Raw genomic sequence first — 22,065 nt, 5'->3', positions numbered from 1 at the left:
TATGTTCCAAAGTAACTTTTCTTGCTCTTCACTTTTTTCCAGAATATTTTGCTATGAAGTTTAACGTATTTATTATTATTATTTTTATTATTTGTAAACTAGAATTATTAAAAGATTTTTCAGTGTCTGAGTAATTTGATGCCATGCATGAAAACATTTTGTATTACTATTTCATCCACCAGGAAACTAGCTTCATGGACTTAAAAGTAGTTAAATTTTTCTGTATGTCCAGTCTCTTTACTTTTTTTTTTTTTAAACCCTTAACTTCTGTGTATTGGCTCCTAGGTGGAAGAGTGGTAAGGGTGGGCAATGGGGGTCAAGTGACTTGCCCAGGGTCACACAGCTGGGAAGTGGCTGAGGCCAGGTTTGAACCTAGGGCCTCCTATCTCTAGGCCTGACTCTCAATCCACTGAGCTACCCAACTGCCACCCAGTCACTTTACATTTAATCAAATTTTTCAGAGATTTTGAATAGGAAGTTTGTTTTCCTGGGTAGGTTTTTTTTTTTTTAAATGGCCAACATTTATGAATTGCTTTAATTTTTTAAATTTTATTTTTTAGAGAAATTTTCCATGGTTACATGATTCATGTTGTTACTTTCCCCTTCACCCTCCCAGCCTCCCCTCTCCCCCCAACCCCCATAGCTGACTTGCATTTCCACTAGTTTTAACATGTGTCATAGATCAAGACCTATTTCCATATTATTGATAGTTGCACTGGGCTGGTTGTTTAGAGTCTACATCCCAAATTATATCCCCATCATCCCATGTTTTCAAGCAGTTGTTTTTCTTCTGTGTTTCCACTCCCACAGTTCTTTCTCTGGATGTGGATAGTTTTCTTTCTCATAAGTCCCTCAGAATTGTCCTGGATCGTTGTATTGCTGCTAGCATAGAAGTCCATTACATTCGATTGTACCACAGTGTATCTGTCTCTGTGTACAATGTTCTCCTGGTTCTGCTTTTTTCACTCTGTATCAATTCCTGGAGGTCGTTCCAGTTCACATGGAATTCCTCTAGTTCATTATTCAGCTTTAATGCTTTTTGCTAGAACATCTATTAAAGAAGATGTTGACAACATTTTTTAATCTCTATTTGTAATAGTACTTTACAAATCAGTGGTTTTTGTGTTCCATTTAAATGTGACAAAAGCTGATAGAAAGATTTATTCTGATTCAGTCTGTCTTTTTTTTTTTTTTTTTTTTAAGTGTTATAACTCTTACTTTCTATCTTAGAATCAGTACTGAGTATCAGTTCCAAGGCAAAAGAATGGTGAGGGCTAGGCACTAGGGATTAAGTTACTTGCCCAGGTCACACAACTGAGGCCAGATTTAAACCCAGGTCCTCCCATCTCCAGGCCTGATGCTCTATCCACTGTGCCATCTACCTGCCCTATGAAGTCTTTTTAGAATGGGTAAATATGTAAAGATAAATGTTAGGCTTTTCATTTTATAATGATGCCAACAAGTTTAGCTATCAGGTGTAGATGATTTTATTTCATGTAATTTACATATTTCTTATTAGCTTTTTAATTAGTTTTTCAGAACCTGTTTTAAGTTTCTACGTTTAGTTATTTCTAATACTTTGCTTCTCTTGCTACATTTTTTGATTACAGCTTGGAAGCCTTTTTGCATGTTTCTGTTCTGTTGAAGTCACTCAGGCAATATGGGATGGATACCTACAGCAAGCAGATCCATTCTTTATTTATTTTTTAATGTTAATAATTCTTGTCAATACAAAGTGAGTATAAGGTTGGCTATAATTTTTCTTTTCTTTTTTCCTTGATCACTGTTTGTTTAACTTTAACTGGTCATTTGTATCTCTTTTCCCTATTACAGAGATGTTATTTTAGCACAAGAATCTGACAGTAAAGAAGAAATTATTCGTAAGTATATTCATATATATATAAAATGCTGGTCATTTCATCTCCTTATTTTTGTAATCTGCTAAATTAGAGATTTGGACTAGGGTGGTACTTTTCTAATTCTGCATTTGTTGATTCCAAGAACAGAACTCTGGCTTACTAAATTTTTCAAAAGCCTTTCCATGTTGTGAACTGATCATTCTGGAAAGCAATTTGGAACCATGCCAAAGGGCTATTCATTTGTGTAGATCCTTTAACCCAGCATTGCCACTAATAGGTCTATATCCCAAAGAGACCCAAGAAAAAGGAAAAGGATCTATATGTAAAAAAATATTTATAGCAACTCATTTTGTGGTATCAAAAGAATTGAAAATTGAGAGGAAGTCCATCTGTTGGGGATGGCTGAACAAGTTGTCATATATGACTGTGATGGAATACTATTGTGTTACAAGAAATGATGAACCGGATGTTTTCACAAAAACCCGGAAAAGGCATATGAACTGATGCAAAGTGAATTGAGCAGAATCTGGAAAACATTGTATGTAGTAATAACAATATTGTGTGATGATCAGCCATAAAAGACTTAGCTATTCTCAGCAATATAGTCACCTCACATAATTCCAAAGGACTTATGAAGAAAAATAATATCCACCTCCAGAGAAAGAAATGATAAAGTTTGAATGCAGATCAAAGCATACTTTTTTTTACTTTATTTTTCTTGGATTTTTTTGTCTATTTTCTTTCAAAACATAGCTAATGTGGAGATGTTTTGCATGACTGTACATGTATAATCTGTAGCAAATTGTCTTCTCGAAGAAGGGGGAGGAAAGGAGAGAGAATTTGGACCTCAAAATTTTAAAAAATGAATGTTAAAGATTGTTTTTACATGCAATTTAGAAAAAATAAATATAAAATATAAATATAAATTGTGAAACCATGAGATTTAACGATTATAGTATTGAAGACTAATAGATCCAAATAACTAAAGCATTAATTGTAGCCAAAAATTACTTTCTTCAGCATGACTATCAACTTCCCAGTAAAATTCTTCATGCCTCTCAAATGGGCATTTGATTGAAAAAGTAATTCATATAATTAATATTATAATATTAAGTATTGTAAATTCCCTAAGATATTTATACTTGAAAAGAACTTGTGTTTATCAAAAGTTTATTCTTTAATACACAATTTAAAAATGTGTTCTTGGTCTTTATGTATTTTAGAGTTTTTGGAAAATACTCCCTCCAGTTTGAATATAGAAGATATTGAAGATCTATTTTCTCTGGCACAATATTATTACAGTAAAACTCCAGCTTCATTTAGAAAGGTATTAAGCAAGAGGCTAATGAATATATATTACATTTCATTGTACGAGTTGCTTCTTTATCTTTTACCTATTTTAGTTCTCATAATGCCCCGGATTTTTTCTGCCATTTTTGAATTTGTTATGTTATGTGATTTTTGTGTGTGTGTTCTTAAGTGAAAGAACAGAAACTAAAGGAAAAGACAGGATGTAGACAAGTACTAAGAATCCACCATCACTTTGTCAGACCGTTGCTTTTGAACCCTGTAGTTATTTTAGATTGTGAGGAAATCAGTTGATGACAACTTCCCAAACTATTGCCTATGTGTTTTTTTTTAAACCCTCACCTTCCATCTTAGAATCAATACTATCTATTGGTCCCAAGGCAGAAGAATGGTAACAGCTAGGCAATGGGGGTTAAGCGACTTGCCCAGGGTCACACAGCTAGGAAGTATCCGAGGCCAGATTTGAACCTAGGATGTCCCATCCCTAGGCCTAGCTCTCAATCCACTGAGCTACACAGTTGACCCCTACCTGATATTTTTAAAAAATTGTGTTGAACATTAATGATGAAGAAAAAAATAACTTATTCAAAGGTCAGCTTTTTGGCCCTCTCAGCCTTCCAAAGCATAGTCATTAAGTTAGGATTAAGTTTAAGGAAAAAAGGTCTTTAGGCATTGTAAGTGCTATAAAGTCAGGGAGCTGGGGAAACGAAAGGGAGCCCTATCCCTTAGCAAGGCATATTGACTTAGAAAACCACAAATCAATAATATCTATGTTGTATATTGTGTTTTTATTTGTTTTGTTAAACATTTCTCAGTTACATTACAAAAAAATAAAACCCTTATCTTCAGAATTAGAATTGATACCAAGAATTGGTTCTAAGGCAGAAGAGCAGTAGAAATGAGGCAGTTGAGGTTCAGTGATTACCCCAGTTCATACAACTAGGAATCTCCGTTAAATAAAATTTTTACCAACTAGAAACACTAAAATAGTTGATATATAAAATTACATTTTTTGTATTTAAAAGATAAACATGTTTTATCTAAAAAAAACTTATTTTAGAATATTTTGTTCCTTAAGTGTGCCAGATAATTGTTTCAGCTTGTGGAGACTCTTGTTGAAGGTCACTTTCTTTTTTTTTCTCTACAAGCTGATATCACTTTCCACTCTTCAGAATAGTTCATTAAATTCTTTAGACCAAGGGTTTTTAAATCTTTTTTTGTGCTATAGATCCCTTTGATAGTCTGGTGAAGCTTATGTACCCATTCTCAGAATCATGTGTTCAAGTGATTTGAAATACATGGACTCATAAAGGAAACCAGTATTATGAAAGGAAATTAAAAAGCAAGTTTCCAGGCCCAAAGTCAAGAACCTCTGCTATAGATTAATGTTTTAGTCATAAGTTAGACTAAATATCACTTAGTGTCTTTATATCGGTAATTTTATATAATTAATATATACCTTTTCTATTTTCTAAAACCTATGAGAAATATAAAGCAGTCACTTCACTATTATTTTTGGTAATTGTATAAGTAAAAAATAAGTGGTTTGAAGTTTTACACATTTTAAAGAATTTTGAATTCTAACTTGCTTGAAGAGCTATGGTGTTTTAATTTATCTTCAAAAAACATAAGGGAAAAGGGGTAGGTAGCATTATCTCTTTGCATCTCCTTTTTGGATTGTGAGGTATTTGTAGGCATAACAGCTTTGATTTTTACCATTACTAGGCAAATGTTTTACATACTATTTATTTAGGCTTTCTAGTTGTGAGCACTGTGATTTTGAGATATAATTTTGTATATTTTTGTTGATTTTAACCTGCATTGATGCTACATAAAATCAGTTTGAAAAACATACTATACATACTATATTAAGCATTGATTTTAATTTATTCAGAAGATTCTAGGAAAGAAACAAAGCTCAGATTTTGTTTTTATTTTCTAATTAAAAAAAAACCTTCTCTCTCACCAATTAGGACAATCATAGTTTATTTGGCAGTCCTTTGCTGGGAATTAAGGATGACGACACAGATCTGAGTCAGGCCCTCTGCCTGGCAATTTCAGTATCAGAGATTCTTCAAGCAAATCAACAGCAAGGGGTCAGTAAATAAAAGAAACAAAATGTTTTTTTTTCTCTGAAAAATGACCCTTTTAAATGTAAGGAATTTTGGTTACTAATTTTCTTCAAAAATCTAATGTTCTAGGTCAAAGATAAAATTTGATATTTAATAATATTTTGTGATTCAGGATTCAGCTAATTTTATACTATAGTTTTAAGACCATAAGTGGTAAGAAGAGAAAACTCAGAAAAATATTCCCTAGTTCTTAACTTGTCATCAATTGAAAACCCCAGAGAAGAACCCTTCCTTATCATTCATATTTTTCAAATATAAGTACTGTCTTGCCATCTTAGATGCTGTTTCAGGGAATCAGAAAAACATGTCGGGGAGGGGAATGGAAAACTGCTATGCTACGATGTTCCTTCTCCCAATGGATTTTAGGATCATTGATTTAGGGCTGGAAGGGACCTTAGAGACAATCTAGTCCAACCCCCCTCATTTTACAGATGAGGAAACTAAGGCCCAGAAAGGTCAAGTGACTTGTCCAAGGTCACACAGGTAGTAAAATGGCAGAGCCAAGATTCGAACCCTGGTCCTCTGACTCCAAATCCAGCTCTCATTCCACTGCACCACGCTGCCTCTTAATACTACGACTGGTAGTTTGGGATTAAAGTGAGTACCAGTATCTGATTTTTCTTTTATAAGAAATAAAGACATTAAGTCCAGAATAAATGACTCATTATGTGAACTTCATTTTAGACTTTGTCAATTCAGAAGATTTATGTTCTGTTTAATGCCTAGTGTGCTATAGACAATTACTGCCTTATCTTTAAAGCTTTTAAATTATAAAGAATACTAAAAGGCATTTTTATTATTTAATCTTAAAATTATTTGGAGAATCTCAAGAATTTCCTTTTTTGTATTTTTTTTCATAATCATTTTTTTTATTAGCACATCATATCAGTACTTGCTTTGATCAGTTGCTGAATTCAGTTTATTGAATATGAGCCTCACAATAAAACTTTTAATTTTGAGAATTCATAAAACTTTTAATTTTGAGAATTCTAACATGTCAGATGTTGTTTTCCTCATAGGAAGGAGTTCGATTCTTTGTGGTGGATTGCAGGCCTGCGGAACAGTACAATGCTGGGCATTTATCAACAGCTTTTCACTTAGATTCAGATTTGGTTAGTATAAGCTCTGATTAAATAAGCAAAGTAAGGAACAATACTGTTTTTTCCCTTATAGTCTATAAGCAAGGAATATATTATTCCTCTTAGTGACTAGGTAGTCTCATCATTATAATAATAATATTATTATTTTAAAATTCATTTCTAGAAATGTATAAGTTGTAGCATTAAGTATTTACATAGTATTTCAACTAAAAAGGATAAAATGTTCCTAGGGGAAAATTCATATACTTGAATAAGAAATTCTGAAAATATTAGTTTTAAAGTAAATCTAAATATGAATATTCATTTAAAATAGTAACTGAGAAATATTATTACAATCCTGAGCCTTTTTTGCTGTTAGAAGTGCAAATATGATACTGTTTTTGGTTGGACCATCTTTGACCATAATCTGGTATCCTATAGTAGTCAACTCTGGATTTTCTAAAGAAGTGTTTTGCTTTGTTATGTAGTAGCTATTATATCTACATTTACATGTTCATATATCCTTCAATATGCTGCCATTCATCTTCCATACTGTTTCATTGAACATTTTAGTATATATCAAAACTGATTAAGAGATAGAAATTCTTAAGTTAAAATGTTTTTTATTTATTTCCCTTTCCTGCTGCCTTCTTAAATGCTAACATTCTATGATAACAAAATAGATATAACTTTTTTGAAAGAAGTATGAAAAATCAGTTTGGCAGGATTTATCTTTTTCCCCCCCACTTCAGATGCTTCAGAATCCATCAGAATTTGCACAATCTGTAAAATATTTGCTAGAAGCCCAGAAGCAGTCTATTGAGTCTGGTTCAGTTGCAGGAGGAGAGCACCTCTGTTTCATGGGAAGTGGCAGAGAAGAAGAAGACATGTATATGAACATGGTTCTTGCACACTTTTTACAGGTATGTTTATGTAAATGACTGTATCTGAGCAAGTGTTTTTCTCTTGACCACTGATTTCAAATAGAAAGTGAATGCTGTAAAAAATATATGCCCAGGGGCAGCTGGGTAGCTCAGTGGATTGAGAGCCAGGCCTAGAGAAGGGAGGTCCTAAGTTCAAATCTGGCCTAAGACACTTCCCAGCTGTGTGACCCTGGGCAAGTCACTTGACCCCCATTGCCTAGCCCTTACCACTCTTCTGCCTTGGAACCAATATACAGTATTGATTCCAAGACGGAAGGTAAGGCCTCAAAATAAATAAACAAGCAAGCAAACAAACAAACAAACAAACAAACAAACAAACAAATAAATAAGTGTGTGTGTGTGTGTGTGTGTGTGTGTGTGTGTGTGTGTATGTATGCCCATTAGTTATTTTCTGCTTATGGATAAATGAAAGTATGTGAACTATTTCCCTTCTAGTATTGTGTGTGTTTGAGGCCAAATTTGAATGTATGTCTCTCTTAACTCCTAGTTCAGCACTCTCTCCATTGTGCTACATAGTCATTACAGCTCTTGGTGATACAAAGATGGCAGTTACACAGTCCACACCCACAAGAAACTTACAATCTAAGAGAGAAAAAAACAGGATTTAGGCCAAAAAATTATGACTTGAAGTTGACTGTGATAAAAACAAATGAGAGGGCCAAAGTGCTTAGAAAAGGATCACTTTCTACTGAGGATATCAAGGATGGAATTCTTCATATAAGCACCTGAGTTGGACCTTGAAGGAAAAACAATCTTAACAAATGAGGATATAAAGGGAATGCATTCCAGATTTGGGGGATGACATTGGCGAATATGTGGATGAAGTACAAAAGCAACTAGTGAATCTAATTTGATTAGAATACAATATATGGAATAGAGAGCTGTGAAATAATCCCAGAAGGGTGGGGTGGAACCAGACTGCTTGGTCTCAATATGTAAAAACTAAAATGTTTTTGAATTGTAATATAAAGCTGATAGAGAGGCTCTGAGGATTTTTTAGTAAAGGAGTGCATTGTGAAGATTAAATTGATGAAATTTGGGTGCAGGCTATATTGGCAAGAAGAGAGACTGGAAGCAGTGAGACAAGTCAGAAGGCTGTCTCCCGGAGTACTAGTGCGAATTGATAAGGACCTGAACTATCATGGTGCCATTGTTAGTGGCCAACAAGAGGAGAGAGACATTTTATAAAAGTAGATTAAGTAGGACTTGGCATCTGTGTAGAGGTAGGGATTAAGAGGAGGGAATACTTTGAGACTCCAAACTTAAGTAACTGGGAAGATGTGGTGGCAGTGAAAGAAATAATGAAGTTAGTAATGAGGACAAATTGTGGAGGGAAGGTGGATGTGGTGGGATGCCTTTGTGGAATATGCAGCAGGTAGGTAGAAATAAAGAACCAGAGCTCAAAAGAGAGGAAATCTGGGTGTATAGATTTTTAAATTGCCACTTGAAATCATGATAGTCTGTGAGATAGCCAACGGAAAGGACATAGAGATAAGAGAAGAGGGCCAAGGGCAATAGAAAAGAGGAGTGGAAGGAACATGATAAACCATGAAGGGGGCTGTGGAGCATTTAGACAAGTGGAAGGAGAACCAGGAGAGAACAGTGTTAGGGAGGCCAAGACAGGAAAATCTCAAAACAGAGAGAGGAGAGATGGGTAATGACATGCTTCAGAATTGTCAAAAGGAGTGAGAACTGAGAAAAACAATTAAAATTGGTAGTTGAGATCATTGATAACCTTAAAGAGATCTTTAAGAAGAGGTGTGAGGTAGGAAATTATTTCTAGAGTGTATATATAGGAACACACACACATACACATACGTCTGTGACATCAACCATAAACAAGTACAATCTGGATGAATGCAACTTCTTCAAGGAAAGCCTTTTCCATTTGTACTCTGTGGAGGATATCTTCCATGATACTGTGTGTCTGTCTGCATCTGTGTGTTTGTCTCTGATGATACTGTTTATTGCAAGAAATCCAGAGTAATTACTTGGGCCTCCTCAGTGACTACAATGGTAGTCCATGACTACTCAAAAGATACTGGACTAACAATATAACAATATTACAAGGAAAAACTAAATGGATGAAGAATCCTGTTCAGATTATGTTCAGATAGCATTTTGAAAAAGTAGCCCATTGAATTTATTTTATCATGTTGAATAATCACTGTATAGAGATAATAAGCTTGGTTCAGAATTGAATAAGAGATGTGCAACACTTTCAGTGATTTCTGATCTTCAAATTCCTCTTTTAAAAACAGCATCATTCTTTCAATTTTTCTGTTTACTGTAGTTCTGGAAACAGTTTCCTCTAAACAGTCAAAATTTTTGATAGCCCAAAAGGCAGTGGAGAGATGCATGGGGCGTAGAGTGGGGACAACTAGACTGCAATATATTATCAATAATCATTTGCATATGAAGGGCACAAAGATATCCAGTAAATATATGATAAAAAAAAAGAGGTAAAGATGTCACCATACATTCTACAATAGAAGAGATACAAATTGTTAATAACAACATAAAAAGATGCACAGACTCCTTAATTCACTTACTAGATAACTTATGTTTAATGGAAAGGCAAAGATCCAAAGAAAATAACAAAATCCAATGTTGACCAGGGCTATGTATCCTGATATATTTTTATTGGGATTATATCCTGGAACATTTTGGAAAGCAATATGTTAATATTTCATAAGAATCACAAAACTGATGATTCCCTTTCAACCCATTGTTTCTATTCTTAATCTTCAAAAACATATAAAAGATATTTATTTCACCCTAAAAAATAACTGAAATAACACAATGAAATAAAAGAAGCAATTCTGAAATGATGGCCAAACGGAATCAGTGGGATTTTAACTATCTACACTTGATATAGTTAGTTGAAAAAAAAAAAAAAGAAAGGAAATAAAGATCAAAGAGTTGGAACCTAGGCAAGCCTTAAGGCTACCACAGAACAAAGTATTTTTTTTCTTGTTTGTTCTTTATTAGTTTTTTGCCTTCCTAAAGAGTAGGAGTTTTGTATAAGTTTTGCTTCTTGGTTAGTATGTTTATTTGGTTGTTTTTACTGAAGTCATTATGTTTACAATTTAAAAAATATTCTTAAAAGACCTAGTGGATAGTTTCTCATTTGCAGGTAGATCTTCTGGGGAGAATATGGATGAGGTCATAAAAGAGTTTCTCTGTTCAGGAGAATGGAAGTAGCTACATTGCTGAGGTCTCAGATTTACTAACGTGTAAAAATGATCAGAGAGTGGAATCAGAAAATGATTGAAGCATTATATGGAAGAGATTAGATGACTGGATTCTTTTTTTTCTTTTTAACCCTTAACTTCTGTGTATTGGCTCCTAGGTGGAAGAGTGGTAAAGGTGGGCAATGGGGGTCAAGTGACTTGCCCAGGGTCACACAGCTGGGAAGTGTCTGAGGCCAGATTTGAACCTAAGGCCTCCCGTCTCTAGGCCTGACTCTCAATCCACTGAGCTACCCAGCTGCCCCCTGAATTCTTTAACTTACAGAAAAAGCAAGATGCACAGTGACTATATGAGAGCCCGAGGCCATTTTCCTCATATTTATTCTCTTTTCTAGGGCTTGTTTGACTCCTGTTCAACAAATGTTCTGTTGTTAAGTCATACTTTAGCTATTAGAGGGAATTTTGGGGAGATTAAATGATTTTATATGGTTTGATTCATATTGTGTCCTCCTAAAAGTATTTTAAAGGGATTTTTAAAAACACAGAAGGATTTCATTTTAGTTGTGTCTGTTCACCATTGTGTTTCTGTGGTATATTTTATATCATAGCTTTGTTTATGTTGAACTATTTAACCTTTTAGGAGGTAACTGTTTTCATGGGGGGGGGCAGTGTAGGAGGGAATGAATCTTCAAGACAGATTTCTGAGCCTTTGTACTAAAGTTGTGAATTTCAGGAAGAAAATTGGCAGCTTCGTGTATAGCCTTTTAGATTCTTTTTCAAAAGGATAAAACAAAAATGCCAGATTTATGTTTCCAGAAATGTAAGGTGTAACCAGCATAATCAACATTTTGAAAACTGGGGAATTTGAAAATAATTGCATATTTATTTCCTATGACAGAAAAACAAAGAATATGTCAGCATTGCCAGTGGAGGATTTATGGGTAAGTTTATAATTTTATTTCTTTACCTTTGGCGTTGGTAGGAGGATACTTTGGGGTGACAGAAGTAATTTTAGATGGAAAATTTAATCAATCAGTTAAATTTTTATTAAATGCTTACTATTTTTGCCAAATAGTGATAAGTGCTGAAGATAGAAAGAAGTGAAATAGTTCCTTCTCTCAAGGAGTTTTCATTCCATGTATAGGTATATACAAGACACATACAAACCAGACGTTAGTTTTTGTCATTTATATTTACAAAGAAGATATGGGAACACAGGGGAAAATAATACACTAAATTTAGTAAATAGCTATAACTAATTGACCTTATTTGTATTGTAAAGTTCTTGCATTTACCTGTGTGAGCTATATATGTGTACTGTCTACAGTTTTATTTTTAATCTGAGTCTGGCTCCCTCCTGCCATTAGTAGTTTTCTTGGCTAGCTTCCTATCACCATCAATTGTGTATTTTAGCATTACAAATTAATTTCATTGATTAGATTAAGGTAGACACAAGTATAGAAAGGTAACTGTTGCAGAAAACAGTACTATACTTCTAAACTAAAACTAATTGTATATGCATATATATGCTCTTTTATATTACCTACTAGATCCCCTTACTGGCACTTGTAATCATTATTGTACATCACTGTACATAATATGCCAAATGTCTTTCTCTAAAATTTGATTACATATTTGATTAATAGAGAAGAGAAAGTATAAGCCTCAGAAATTATAGTCTACCTTCTTTGGAGAGATAGAGAGTCTTTAACTCTTAATATATTTGTCATCCCAGAGACAAAGGAGAAAATTTTGAAAGAAAAAGTTAGTCTTTTTATTTTTTAACCTTAGGGACAAAATCTTGTTCTTGAGATGCCTCTTTTAAGTCCTTGTCCTGTACTTTTAGATCTTCTGGTATAGTCAAAGAATCTTGAACTCAGAATCAGGAAATCTAAATTCCAGTCTCAGCATTCTCATCATTGTTTGTGTTACTTTGGGTGGTTCAGTTCCCTAGCTTCGGTAGTTCTCAGTCAGATTAGGAGTTAGGCCAAATGATATCTGTTTAAATAAACTAGATATATTCATATTTTTAAGATGTTAGCTTGTTTCCCCAGATTCTAAAATAATTGGCTAGAGTTGTTTCAGGATGTATAGCTATCTGATTTTGAGAATTCATGAAACTTTAACATATCTAAAAGTCAAATGAGAATTGACATATTACCTTTATCTTATAATCAGGATGGGAGAATGATTATGAAAAATGTTCATCTGTAAGCCTTAATTAGTAATAATAACCAATTCGTATGGATGCTGAAGAAAACAGGGTTTTAGGTTGTAGCCATGGATTCCTTTTCAAGAAGCCCTAATACACTGAAGTTCATTTTTTCTAAATGACTCAGGCTCATGGTATATTGACAGAAAAAAGTATATAAAAATCTCTCTTTATATTAGTATGGCTTGTCATTCTCTCTTGCACAGTGTGTTCACTGATAAGCCAATGACTCATAGGTAGATCAGTGTAGTGGTGATGGTAAGTATTTTATAAAGACATTGGTCCTGGATCTAGTGATTATTTTCATCATTAACTTGTATGACTAAATAGAGATGTTCATTAACATTTCTGTCTTTTATATTTTTAACATTTGTAAATTGTTCTATAGAATAGAGCTGAGGTTTTGCACAATTATTTTTCCTGCCAATCTTTGCTTTGACTGGGAATTAATATCTTTCTTTTTTTAATAATTAACTTTGAATGGTGCTAAGTCATCATAGGAAAAGCTGACTTGACATTTTCTTCTGCAAAGAAAAGCAGCAATAGCTCTCCCATGATTTTTTTTTTATGTTGGCCTGTAAAATAATGTTGTTGAGATTACCTGTGGATAGCTTAAAAGACCTGAAAAGGAAAAATGTAAAACTTACCAGAGTTATGTTAAAACCACTCTTATTTCCTGCATGGCCCAAGGATAAGAAATTAATGGGAAGAAGAGGCTTTTTTTAGATTATGGCCTTTTACTATGGGCCATACTATTTTACTGTTTCCTGCAGAAGAAGGAACCAATTTTGTATAATAGTAATTATACAATAACTATGTCTAAAAAAGTTTTGATGTCTCGGTTTTGATTTCTTGTTTTTCCATAAGCACTCCAGCAGCACTTAGCAGACATAAATGTGGATGGACCAGAAAATGGATATGGCCACTGGATTGCTAGCACCTCAGGCTCCAGGAGTAGTATAAATTCCTCTGTTGATGTAAGTGTAAATACACAGATTGCTTTGCCAAAGCAAGAATGTTTAGAAAGGGGAAACAAATAATAACCAATTCATTAAGTAGTTTTCATGGTGTGCTTTTTGTTTTTAAATCCATACCTCCTGTCTTAGAATTAATGCTAAGTATCAGTTCTAAGGCAGAAGAGAGTAAGGTTTAGGCAATTTGGGTTAAATGACTTGCCCAGGGTCACAGAGCTAGGAAGTATCTGAGGTCAAGTTTGAACCCTATTCTCTAAGCCACCTACCTGCCCCTAGATGTATGTTTTTTAAAAAGTCTTATTTTGAACAGATAATATTATTAGTTTATTTTAGACATTACCTTTAATCGAAGAAAAGTTTCAGATGTTTGTCTGACTTATATGTCTTACTTTTTCCTAAAAAAATCCATTAGGCTCAAGTCTTTATTTTTAATATGATTATATTCTTCTCTTAGACCCAAGATACTCAGGTTTTAACATGATTATCTACCAAAGTAGAACTGTAAACAGAACATCAGTGAATTTCTTGGTCACTAGTTCCTTTTTTTAAGGCTATCTTAGTCTTAGCCCAATTTAGTTTTTACTATTACATGAATTAAAGAAACCATTTAGTAAGTGGATGATGCCACCTGTCAGTTAAGGGAGAACTTTAATGAATTTATTTGTAATTTAATGATTTGGTTATTGAAGATTCCCCCTTCAATAACCTATTTTAAATAAGTCAGTAGATTGGGAAGAAAGGTTGACTCACCTTATTCAAGTGCTTTGCAGCCTGCTGCTATCAATACTCTGCATCTTTTTAGAGCTGAGTAGTTCTTATCTCCATCTGCTTTTCTAATGCACAGCCCTTTTGAGCATCATAGCTCCTAATTTGAGAAATACAGATTAAAGACCTAATAGAAGGCCTCTAACCTTTTGCTTTAACAACTATCTAAAAATAAAAGGGTAACAATAGGACAGAACATGCTATACATATTTACATGTATGTGTGTGTATATAATAAAAATTCTTACTGAAGCTACTTCAAAACATTTGCAAATCAGAAAAAGAAAAGGACTTGAGTCTGAGGGGTTTGTTTTCACTGACAATTTGATGAATTTTGGGGTTTAGCCATGGAAATCAGACATTTTCATTATGTCCATATATTTAATTTCTAAAGAAGAGAAAACAGTTAAAGAAGCAAGAACAGAAATGATAGAAATATATTTTAAAAAGTACTAGCCATATTAGTAGTAGTCTCACTTTTTAATTCTGCAGTTTAGAAAAACTAGAAGTAAATAGACTTGAACTAGTTTTCTTCCACTCTTAAAAAGTTTATACCTGTAACCTATTTTTTTTTTAAACCCTTAACTTCTGTGTATTGACTTATAGGTGGAAGAGTGGTAAGGGTAGGCAATGGGGGTCAAGTGACTTGCCCAGGGTCACACAGCTGGGAAGTGTCTGAGGCCGGATTTGAACCTAGGACCTCCCATCTCTAGGCCTGGCTCTCAATCCACTGAGCTACCCAGCTGCCCCCTGTAACCTATTTTTAATAATTATCTTCTCAATGAGGGAAAGTGGAAAGGAGGGAGAGAATTCGGAACTAAAAAAATTTTTAAAGATTAAAAATCATCTTTACATGTAATTGGAAAAAATATTTTTGAGGGAAAGAACATGAAACATGTAACTATAGGAAAATATTCAAAAGAAAAAGAAAGAAAGAAAAAATATTTTTAAAAGAAAAAAGTTCATACCTACATAACTTTGTCATGAGTGTTGTCTGCTTTTATGTTTTAGGGGACAATTAATCCTTAGATCAATTCTTTTCTTACAGAGTGATTCTCCTAATGGTTCAAGTGATGGTCGAGGAATGAAGTCACTGGTCAACAAAATGACTGTTGCTTTAAAAACAAAATCTGTGAATGTCAAAGAAAAAGTTATCAGTTTTATTGAGAATACATCAACTCCAGTAGACAGGTGAGTTTACAGAATTTAAGGTTAAGGTAGGAGTGCAATAGGAAAATGTTAGATTTGGATCTCAAATCTCAGCTCTGCTGTTTACTAAGTTTATGACTTCATTTTAGCGTTCTTAAATTAACTTAACTAGGTCTCAGTTTACTGATCTTTATAGTGAGGGAGTTGGATTGGATTTCCTCTCAAGTTTCTTTCAAAGTTATATCTATGAGCTGTAACCTATAATTGGTACATTTATACCTCAGTCAACAAAGATATTCCAGAAAAGTTGTTTAAGCACATTTTTGTTAAATAATCATATTCCATTAAATTCCACATATTATTTCATGGAATAAATTTTGGCTCAAAGTTCATTCCCATTGGCACCAAGAACAGGAATTATGCATGGGATACTCACCATACAATACAGGGAAGAACTGAAAATAACTAGAAAATCTTATATCGTATAGTCTTTTAGAACCTAAAAATAGGGTAGATAGCTGGTGTACCATTTATTCATTCAGAAAATAATACCTACTACTACTATATGTGCATATTTACTACATGTGGTGAATACTTTCTCAGTGTCTTATGCACAATAGAAGATGCTTGGCCTTTGGGGAAATAAATACCTTTGCTGACTCTTTATCTAAATCCCCCTCCCCCTTTCCATTTCATCAAAGATTTATCTAAATCCCCCTCCCCCTTTCCATTTCATCAAAAACCTAGCCTAGTAAGTTTTGCCTTGCTTAAAAACAAAGCACAGGCCTCTTTGCAATTTGTGAGTTTAATTTTTCATAAAACTTTGTTTACAGAATTTAAATGTTCCCAGATAAAGGGGATGGGAGAAAGTAAAGTCTCCATCATTCATCACTCAACTGTTTTCTTCAATTTTTGTTACCTATAAAGTACTTTGTATGCTGTTAGAAACTTGTCTTAAGTGTGCTTAACTAGCTGCTTTATAAATATGAAGCCAACCACATAACTTTGAATCAGAAGGCAAGGGAGAGGGTGTTACTTCTTAAAAAATTTTTTTAGAATAAATTTCTATTTAAAAATACATATATTGAATTTAACTAAGCAGCAACAAACCTTTTTTCTCTCTTGCATTTTTTCTTTGCATTTAAAATTTATTTACTTGATAGCCTGTTTTTGCTTCTCTAGCACTACCACGCTTTGTAAGAAACACATATAGTCTAAAAAAACAGATCAGCACATTTTGTATTTCTGAGAATGTATGTGTCAATCTACATCTCTAATCCAGCACCTCTTGGTAAAGAGGTGGAAGGTATATTCCATTATCAGTCTCGTTGAAGTCAGAGTTGTGAGGTTTGTTAGCTTTCTTCATATTGTTGTCATCATATAAACTGTTCTTCTGGTCTGCTTATTTTGGTCTGGATTAGTGTATACAATTCTTACTGTGTTTCTCTGAATCTCTCTCAGCCATCCTTTCTTCAGTGATATTCCTCAAATGATGGGCATGTGTTTTTATATGTAAAAATGACTGAAGTGAAAGAACAAAAATGAGGATTTGTTTCTAAGCATCCTTTCTCTTGAAAATAGACAAGAAATTATTAAGTTTTGCTTTCAATATCCAGGGATGGTTGAAATAGGTGACATAAAACTGAATGTTAGAAATTTGGGGGGGGGGGGGAAGCAGCTGGGAGGCTCAGTGGATTAAGAGTCAGACCTAGAGATGGGAGGTCCTAGGTTCAAATCTGGCCTCAGACACTTCCCAGCTGTGTGACCCTAGGCGAGTCACTTAACCCCCATTGCCTAGTCTTTACTGCTCTTCTGTCTTAGAACCAATACACAGTATTGATTCTAAGATGGAAGGTAAGAGTTTAAAAGAAATTTGGCATTTCATAGAAGTTTGTACTTTTTCTGCAATAAATGTAAATAGAAGCTAATATTATGAGTTTACCTTTGTTAAAAAATAAATTATCCATACGTATGGAGTAATGGATTTGTACTATGATTATTTTATCAGATCTGGCTATTTAAGTAATGGGTCTCATGGTGGTTCTTTTATTCTCAGTGGTCTAGTCATAAGATTTTAAGTTAGTTCACCACAAGTTCTTCATGTATTCTTAGGTGTAGGAATGTAATTGCTACCTTCTATGTGTTCGTGTTAGTCAAAACTCTGGTGGTATTTATTTAGTAAATATGTTACCTCCCCTCTTGCACCTCTCCTCTCTCCCCCATCCCCACCTAATCATATTTTCCTGTGCTTAGTACTTGAGAATATCAAAACATTTTCTTCGTAATGATTTCTTCATGTGATGATATTTATTGGAAAAATTGATCACTTAAAACATATATAGATTTTAATTTTTTTATAATTGTTTTGTTCTGTCCTCTGCCTTAATTTACTATAGAATGTCTTTCAATCTTCCTTGGCCAGACAAAACAAGTACAGAGCGGTAAGCCATGGGTAGAAGAGTCCAACTATAAGCCATGCTTGTCTTTTAGCACGATTCACCCTGTTCGCAAGCATTAGTTACATTGATGTGTCCTGAGATTACAGGTAGCAATTAAAAAAGCTACATTTTTCAGAAGCCTCTTTTCATTTTGCTTTTTATATTATGTGTCTAGTGCTGCTCTTTGGGCTGTATTTTTAGCTTGGTGCTTTTCATTTTTTTTTTTTATGCATGCTTCTTTGGTTTGATTCTATCTATTTCCTTTTATTCTACCTTCTCTTGAGGAATTAATTTTTCATGAAAATTTGCATTCAAGACTCAATACTCCAGTGTGATTATATACATGCTATCATTTGCAGAGAGAGAGAGAATGAAAATGAATATTTACTGTCCAAGGAGAAATAAGGTGTGATCCCAGTCTCGTAAAAGCTTAAAAATTAATACAGAATCTTAGAGTTGAAAGAGACCTTCTAGGTCATTTTGTCCAACTTTCTACTTAATACTAGTAGAGAAAATAAATAGCACATAGGACATTTGCTTCTGCCTTTGGCTGATTTTTCCCCCCTCCCATTTCTATTATATTATATACTATATAGCCTTTTCTAGAAATATCCACTTTTTAAAATAATAAAGCTGACCACTTATGTGAATGTAAGAAGAGAATTGGCTTCTTTTCTGGAAACATTCTGTTTGGAAGCTAATCTCCTAATTGTTTAAACTTCACATTTAAAGCTGTTCTGGCATAGTGCCAGTACAAGATTCTTAACCAGATCTTTTCCTAGAGAAATCACTTCTTTTTACCTGTAAAATTGGTTAGGTTTTTTAATTCCTGAAGACATTCTCCCCAAAAGATAATCATCTCCATTTTTTTCTTATTATGAGATTATTGTTTTAATTTTTTTATTTAGCTGATCTTCATTCCTTCCAAGTTCTAACCTATCATCCAAATTATAACCTTTTTGTCTGTTATTTTTTTCCATGGAGAGGCCTAACGAACATCTTACTAACATAGAGAAACTCACAAATCTAAGAGTCTGAGCAAAACAGAATTTAGATGAAATAAAAAGAGGAGTTATTTTTTTTCCACCTTTGGTGAGATTAATTAAAAATTCTTATATTCTGTAAAGATGTTGAGTTAAAAATCAGGTTTTGGGGTTGGTTTTTCTGCTTTTGTTTGTTGTTGTTGTTTTTTGCTAAATAAGTATGTGTGTTTTTTAAGTCCTTTCTTTGGAATTTCAGTAATTATAACTATCATTTTTAAGGATCAAAAATTAATGATAGCACAAATTACCCAAAGTATTCTGTTTTATTTTTTTCTTGGCAAAACATTGTATTTTGATAGTCCAGATTAATAATTTGCTTTCGGATTGTCACTGTTACTTATATTTATTTTTTGGTTGTCATTCATGTAAACATCCTATTACTTTTTTTAAATCATAATGGCTTAATCAAAAGAAAATCAGGAGGCAGCTAGGTAACTTAGTAGATAGAGAGCCAGACCTGGAGGGTAGAAGTCCTAAGTCAAAATCTTGATTCAGAATCTTCCTAGCAATGTGACCCTGGGCAAGTCATTTAACCCCAGTGGTTTAGCCCTTACTACCCTTCTGCTTTGGAGCTTGGTATTAATCCTAAAACAGAAGTTATAGGTTTAAAAAAAAAAGAAAAAGAAAATCAATACTTCCCATTTTAAAAAAATGAAAGGTCTTAAATTCCTTAAATAAGATTTAAATATTGGCTTTTGCCAATATCATTTTCTTCCTCATGAAAAAAACTGACAAAAGAGGTATGACTCAGTTGGTATGAAACATGTACTTCAAGCCAAGACAGTATGGTATAGTGGAAGTCCTTGTTTGGAATCAAGGACCTTAGTTTAAATCCTAGGGCTATGCTTATTAAATTCATGTGGCCCAGAGTCATGTGACTATGAGCAAGTCCCTTAATCTTTCAGGCCCACAGTTTCCTAATCTGAAAAATGAGGAGATAGTACTAGATAATCTCTAGCTCTAAGTCTTGTGTTCCTACAATTAGATTTTATCCCTGAAGCTATTTTGCTGATTTGTGTTCTACTTCAATAAATTTACTGGGTGATATAAAGGCAGATGTTTTAATTTCTAGATTACTTGATTACCTTAAATTCCAACTTTGTAACATATATTTCAACAACCTGTTTTGTAGTTCACAGGAAATATTTTTATCTAGTATTCATAGTCTATGGTATGGAATATGATAATAAACTACAAGCCTGATAAGAGATCTCTTTGGAAGGACACTAGTTTATATATATTCTGAGAAGTGATCACTTCCTCAGGGTATGGGTGAGGAGGCTGTTGCTTTGGCTCTGGGTTATGAAGCCAGTGAGTCTAAAACTGTTTCTGTGCTCTTTTGGAATGCTATTTTAACAAGCTCAGGTTTGGGGGATATCTGGCCATCATTTGGACCAATTCTAAAACTACTTCCCATTGTTTCCTATTCAGCAATATATTGTATATGATCTAAAATGCCAGTCTCTTTAGAGAAAATAAGGAACTAGAGGAATGGGTTTCCACTTAGATCCTCATTTAGGATGCTCATTAGAGAATTTACCCATGCCCAATTAAGAAAACTAATTAAATATCTGAATAATCTAAATTTTTCTACATAAGTACATTTTGCAAAAAATAATATAGTTTGAAAATGTAGAGCAAGCATTGACAGTAAATGATCTTTCTTCTTTTTATTCTAAAAATATGATGCAGCTTCCTCATGAATGTGGAGTTATATATAATTGATGATGTGTTTTCACTTTATTTTCATGGTTTACAGAGATACTGATATTAACAGATATATTCACATACATATAATTCAGAGATAACTTAACTTCCAAAGAATTCATCTGGGTTGTGTATACAATATTTATTTGTCTTAAAAAAAATATGGGGTTGGAACCTGAGATGTTCTGAGGGAAAACCTTAGTCCATAAAAAAAAAAAAAGTTTAAAGAGAAAATAAAATCAGTTTCCCAATATCCTCTGACTATCTTCTTTTAGAAAGAAAAAATACCCAGCTGATTTTGTTTTTTGAACCTTTGGTTCCATTGTCTGAAACCTGGGAATTGCATTTAGGAGGAATGTTTAACTCCTTTAAATTTCATTCTTACAGGTTTAAGAACATCTAGTCTAGCAAACAAATCCTGTATTCCACTTTTACTAACATAGTTGGCTTATCTACTTTCAACATAGCTTTTCTGAAACTATGGGCTCTTCTTGGGTGCATAAAATTCGTATTTGCTTGCATGTTAAAATGGTGCTTGGGGAAAACTGCATGATGGTTATCTTAAAACTGTTATTTTCTTTCTCAAATTCCTATAATTATAGACATGTAAGTAGCAGTGACAGAGTGGGCAAGCCCTACCGTGGTGTGAAGCCTGTATTCAGCATTGGGGATGAAGAAGAATATGATACAGGTACAACCAATCATCTGTGGAATACTCCTTTTTGCTGTGGGATTCTTTAGATGTCATTATCCACATATAATATATCCATATTGTAGCTCTGTACTTTATAATATGTAGCAAAATCTTGCACAATATGCTTAATAATAGGCATAATATGATTCAGAGGTTGGGAACAGCTGGCTTGATGCTTTATTTCTTCTAGCCAACAGATTGATAACCAAAAGGTTTTGCCACCATATGTGCCCAAAGCAGTAGTTACTCTAAAGAGCCACAAGGTAGAGGTGTTGCTTCTTACAATTCTTACTTGTTTCTGTTTCTTTCCCTTTGTAGCTACTCAAATTCAGCAAACATTAGAGACCTACTTAGTCAGAAAACATTTATTAAGCACTACTAGTTGCCAGGCACTGGCAAAAAGAAAAGGCACAAGACTATCATTTGCATGCAAACATCTGAGCTTTGCACTGAGCAATCTAGTAGGTGTCAAGGAAATAATAAAATGTAGATAAAATAAATGGACTCAATATTCATGGAGTACAGTCTAGTCAGGGGATCTGACATTCACAAACAGTCACCATATAATAAC

General features: G+C 33.7%; 1 protein-coding gene across 1 annotated transcript in view; it reads left to right on the top strand.

Moving 5' to 3' along the window:
• Positions 1–22,065, top strand: part of TBC1D23 (TBC1 domain family member 23) — a 48,725-nt gene that overhangs the window by 18,697 nt on the left and 7,963 nt on the right. Inside the window, exons 6-16 of the mRNA XM_044670128.1 lie at positions 1,611–1,735; positions 1,834–1,880; positions 3,083–3,186; positions 5,141–5,263; positions 6,319–6,411; positions 7,131–7,301; positions 11,412–11,454; positions 13,593–13,702; positions 15,512–15,654; positions 18,009–18,053; positions 21,403–21,491. Coding sequence (XP_044526063.1) covers positions 1,611–1,735; positions 1,834–1,880; positions 3,083–3,186; positions 5,141–5,263; positions 6,319–6,411; positions 7,131–7,301; positions 11,412–11,454; positions 13,593–13,702; positions 15,512–15,654; positions 18,009–18,053; positions 21,403–21,491 — 1,093 coding nt within the window. The remainder of the gene's footprint in view (positions 1–1,610; positions 1,736–1,833; positions 1,881–3,082; positions 3,187–5,140; positions 5,264–6,318; positions 6,412–7,130; positions 7,302–11,411; positions 11,455–13,592; positions 13,703–15,511; positions 15,655–18,008; positions 18,054–21,402; positions 21,492–22,065) is intronic.

Source organism: Gracilinanus agilis, chromosome 3, assembly GCF_016433145.1.
Source record: "Gracilinanus agilis isolate LMUSP501 chromosome 3, AgileGrace, whole genome shotgun sequence".
NCBI classification, from domain to species: Eukaryota; Metazoa; Chordata; class Mammalia; order Didelphimorphia; family Didelphidae; genus Gracilinanus; species Gracilinanus agilis.
The sequence above is the reverse complement of the archived record's forward strand: the minus strand, read 5'-3'. Positions and strand labels throughout refer to the sequence as shown.